Source organism: Astatotilapia calliptera, chromosome 18 (genome assembly GCF_964374335.1).
Source record: "Astatotilapia calliptera chromosome 18, fAstCal68.1, whole genome shotgun sequence".
NCBI classification, from domain to species: Eukaryota; Metazoa; Chordata; class Actinopteri; order Cichliformes; family Cichlidae; genus Astatotilapia; species Astatotilapia calliptera.
The window spans coordinates 2,885,119-2,889,763 of record NC_137439.1 but is presented as its reverse complement, the minus strand read 5'-3'; the positions used below and the strand labels follow the sequence as shown (position 1 = coordinate 2,889,763).

At 46.8% G+C, this 4,645-nt stretch overlaps 1 protein-coding gene across 1 annotated transcript; it reads left to right on the top strand.

Annotated features, from left to right (window-relative positions):
* The first annotated feature begins 442 nt into the window (after positions 1-442).
* On the top strand, positions 443-4,236 carry LOC145421964 (uncharacterized). The gene is made up of 6 exons (XM_080293007.1): positions 443-515; positions 667-832; positions 991-1,494; positions 1,998-2,104; positions 2,232-3,760; positions 3,827-4,236. Exons 1-6 carry the CDS (start codon positions 443-445, stop codon positions 3,935-3,937), a joined length of 2,490 nt encoding a protein of 829 aa, XP_080149133.1. The 3' UTR covers positions 3,938-4,236.
* Positions 4,237-4,645: the final 409 nt, after the last annotated feature.

Genomic DNA, 4,645 nt, shown 5'->3' with positions numbered 1-4,645 from the left:
TGAGGTGCAGAGTGACTTAGCAGATGCAGTTCGGGAGAAGGACCCAACTCCTAACTTTGGAGCCATTCCAAAAATTATTTGGGATCCTAAAAACACACCCAGAGAGTGTTTAGCTAAAGCAAAGGAACAATGGTTGTTAGGAACAGGAATACATCCGGGGAAGGAGGGTGAAAGTAGAGCGTGGTTTCGTTCGGCAGTGCTGGCAGGGCTGCCCAACCAGGTTGCAGTTGACTTGGAAAAGAACCCAGATTTTGCCGTTGCAGACTCGGTGCAGTGGGAGAGACATGTGACCCACAGACTTCAGCAGGAACAGGATTTGACGAACAAACAAAAGAAAGAGTTAGATGAAGTACAGGCGCAGCTGCTTAGGCTGCAGCTGGGTGAGGCTCGCGAAAAATATAATGCGAAGAAAAAAGAACCGAAAGAACTAAATAAGACTATAATGGTGGCAAGGCCTCAGCCCGATCCTGTGCCTGACTGGCCAGATCAGGATCCGGGTCTCTACCCTGATGATCGTTGGCCCGCCAATGCACCAAGGCAGCGTCAACCCGTAGGGAATTGGGGGACCGGTGGACCGCAGAGAGGGCGTGGTGGATCCGTGAGGGGAGGACAAAGGGCTCGGAATCCGGGGAATCCTGGCAGTGTGTCTTGGACTGGCTGTTACAGCTGTGGAGCAGAAGGACACTGGTCCCGAGAATGCCCTGAATCGCAGCGAAATTATCAGAGGCGAGGCTATCAACCCCAGGCACGAGGAGGCCCAAGACAAAGAGTTGCTTACAGGGGAGCACATCAAGCTCCAAACCCGAATGCAGCACCAGCCCCCCAGTACCCAGTAGCCGACTGGGGCTGGGAGGGGGAGCAATACTGATGGAGCCCGGAGAAACTGAACAGCGTGGGGACGGCAGAACCTATGCTGTCAATGATGATGATCCAGCATTGACAAAGCTGGGAAAACAGACTTTGAAGCACCAATATGTGGTGTCCTCACAGGTGCCTGGAAAATCTCATGGGCAGGGACCTGCTTGTGAAACTGGGATCACCTTCAAAGACTCAATATTTAGTCCAGAACTCTGAACAACCCACTGCCGAAATCTACTGGGGGAGGCTAGTGGAAGAAGGCATTCTGAGACATTATCAGCTGTGGAAACCCTGGATAATGAGCCTGGCCGTCTATTCCCCCCCGCGAGATCCTTTCCACGTTACACTCTTTTATGATAGGGAAGATAATGATATCTATCGGGAACAGTTCCAGTCTGATCTTGAGGGACAGACGTGGAATGTGCAAACACATAACATTTATGTTGGACCAGAAGGTGTGGCCGCGGCTGTGAAATTTACTGATGAACAACTGCCTTGGTACAATGTGGGAGAGGATTCAGCCCCTCACATTACATTGGCGGTCCACGAGGGTCATGGGCCAAGAGATCTGGGACCAATGGTCAAGCGGGCGCTGGACAACGCATGCTGGCAAAGCACCCAAATTCCAAACGTCTGGTATGCACCAAAATGTAAAATATATCGCATAACTTGTTTGTCCAACGATGCAGTGATCTTAGAACATAAAGAAATCTCCAGAATACATGGCAGGGAAAGAATGGATCATCCTGATGCAGTAGCTGAGCTCTCAAAATTGCCTGGTACTTTGTGGTCCGCAGGGCCCACAGATGTAGGTCTAGCTAACTGTTCGCCTGTCCTGTTCCGGCTGAAGTCTGACATACCATTTAACAGACCATAATAGAAGCACAAAACTGAAGACCAAAAGTGGTTCACATGTATTGACCTAGCGAATGCATTCTTTTGTCTCCCACTGCACGAGTCACTCAGAGACATTTTCTCATTTACATACAGAGGCCGCAAATTTAGGTACACACGCCTACCACAAGGCTTTGCACTCTCACCAGGAATTTTTAATCAGGTGTTGAAAGAGGCATTGTCCCCATGTCAACTGCCAGGGGGCTGTACATTAATAGAGTATGTTGATGATCTTCTTATTGCAGCCCCGTCAGCAGCGGCCTGTACGGCAGCATCGCTCGTGGTGTTGAACAGATTGGCGGAGTGTGGCTTCAAAGTGAGCAAAGAAAAACTGCAGTTGGTCCGGCCAGAGGTAACATTCCTGGGCCGGGTGATCGCACACAGATCAGTGGGGTTAATGAACACACACAGAGACCAAATTCTGACACATCCAAAACCAAGAACTGTGAAGGAGTTGCTTTCCTTTCTTGGCTTGACAGGTTACAGCAGGCAGTTCATTCCGAACTATGCGGGTAAAACGGCCCCTTTAAGGGACCTGATCAAGAAAGTTGGTGTTCGAAATCTGAAGGCTGAATTGCCTTGGACGCCGGACACAGAGACAGCGTTCATTTCACTAAAACAGGATTTGTTAAGAGCCACAGATCTGGCCACACCTAACTATGATGAGGCATTTTATCTTGATGTTTCAGAAACAAAGGGAGTTGTGAATGGTGTGTTGTTTCAGAAAAAAGGGGGAGGTAGGGATGTACTTATGTATGTTAGCATAAGATTAAATTCAACAGAAGCAAGGCATCCCACATGCACACAACACGCAGCAGGAGTAGCAAAGATAATTCAGAAAACAGCACATATAGTGAGGGAACACCCACTGAAAGTGCTTACTACACACAGTGTAGTGGCCTATGTGAACTCACAGGCATTCACAATGACTCCACTGACGCAACAAAGGTTCAGCAAAATTTTAGAGGCGCCAAATCTGATATTCACACATGAAGGAATAAATATGGCAGACCTAATGGGGTCAGGAGAACCACATGACTGTATTAAGAAAGCCCAGGTTGAAGGAAAAATCGAGGGACAACAGTCGGCCCAGAGAGCTGAAGTGATAGCCCTAACTCGAGCCCTGAGGTTGGCTAAAAACATGAGAGTGAACATCTACACTGACTCAGCATATGCGTTTGGAGCAGCTCATGTGGAACTGGCTCAGTGGAAGGGAGCCGGGTTCAGAACGGCCACTAATGCACCCATCTGTCACAAAAAGGCCCTGGAGGACCCAGACGAGGTAAGTATTATAAAATGCAAAGGCCACTCACAAGCAGACAGTATGGTGGCAAGAGGAAATCAGAAAGCTGACGAAGCCGCAAAGGAAGCAGCGGGCTACAAAGGACAGAGACAACTGGTGCAGGTAACCCCAGAAGAGGAGGTTAGCACTAACAGCATGGAAGAAGTTAGACAGGCTCAGGAGGAGACATCCCCAGAGGAAAAGGGGGTGTGGGAAAACAAAGGAGCCTGGCAAGATGGCGGTTTGTGGAGGGGGCCAGATGGGCGTCCCGCTTTAACGGCCAAAATGGCGGAACAAAAGGTGAATGAGGCTCACGGGCTTGGTCACGTGGGAGTGAAACAGATGGAGAGAAATTTGTGCCGATGGTGGCATCCTGATTTGAGAAGGATGATACTGGAAAAGGCCAGAACGTGCCTAATTTGTGGGGCATACAACCCAAAGCCAGCAGTAAAACCTGAAGCTGGTAAGTTTCTCATGCCAGAAAGGCCAGGAGAAGAGGTCGTGATTGATTATACCGACATGATTGATACAGGCCCAGGTGGGGTGAGGTATTTGTTGGTGTGTGTGGATGTTCTGACTGGATGGCCCGAAGCATGGGCGACCAAATGTGAAGACGCGAAAAGCGTGATTAAGTGCTTAATCAATCATTACATTCCAAGGCATGGGTTTCCCAAGAGAATTAGATCAGACAATGGTACTCACTTCAAGAATAAAGATTTGCAAGAGGTAGAGAGGATGTTGGGAGTGCAACATAAGTTCGGGACGGTCTTTCATCCTCAATCTCAAGGAAAGGTAGAGAGGATGAACCTAAATTTGAAAAACAAGTTGGCTAAAATTTGTGCGCAGACAGGGCTAAATTGGGTCGCAGCCCTGCCCATTGCTTTGATGACCATAAGATGTTGATGATGATGTTAACTTTGTATTTCAGGTGCAGTTATAACTATTTTATACATATTGCATTTTGTGCTTTTAAAGGAGTTGTGGCTCAAATTTGTCTCTGGAGGGTCACGAGCCTTTGGCTAGCGCTATGATTAGCCAATCTACTGTGAGGATAATATGAGTTCATGAAGGATTGCACACGCTTACAGACACAGAGTTAAGAAACACACATGACAGTAGTGATTCCAGGCAAAAGGCCCTAAATTCATTTAGCTTTTAACTGAACTTAAAGAAGGACCAAAGAGGAAGGAAAGCATATATTTTGGTTAGAATTAGAAGGTATTGTTACATTAAAGGAGCAAAATGAAATAAAAAGGCTATACCAAAACAGGTGATAACATAGGAAATGTGAGGTTTTAAAATGAAGTTAGTGTTAACACATAGGAGTTGTTTCAAGGCAGCATTTAGCTATGATGAAATGTATACAGGAGCAATTGCTTATATGCTTAAACTTAATTGATTAAAGTGGTTGTTTTCTTTTGGAGTAGATTAACTTGCAGCAGCGACAACTTGTGCACAGGATGTTGATGATCAGATAAGGGGAAGTAGAGCGAGCAACTGGACGTGAAACCAGCGCTTAAAAGAATTTTAAAGTGATGAGTAACGTTGAAGAGTATACATAAATACAAGTCAATAAGTTAAGAAGGTAATTAGGATCAGGCTTTTGATTAA

Coding starts and splice junctions, on each gene's coding strand:
- LOC145421964 (XM_080293007.1), top strand. CDS start 443: ATGGTGGCAAGGCCTCAGCCCGATCCTGTGCCTGACTGGCCAGATCAG. Junction 1,495..1,997: donor ACCCAAATTCCAAACGTCTG/GTATGCACCAAA, acceptor TTCTTATTGCAG/CCCCGTCAGCAGCGGCCTGT. Junction 3,761..3,826: donor AGAATAAAGATTTGCAAGAG/GTAGAGAGGATG, acceptor TCTCAAGGAAAG/GTAGAGAGGATGAACCTAAA.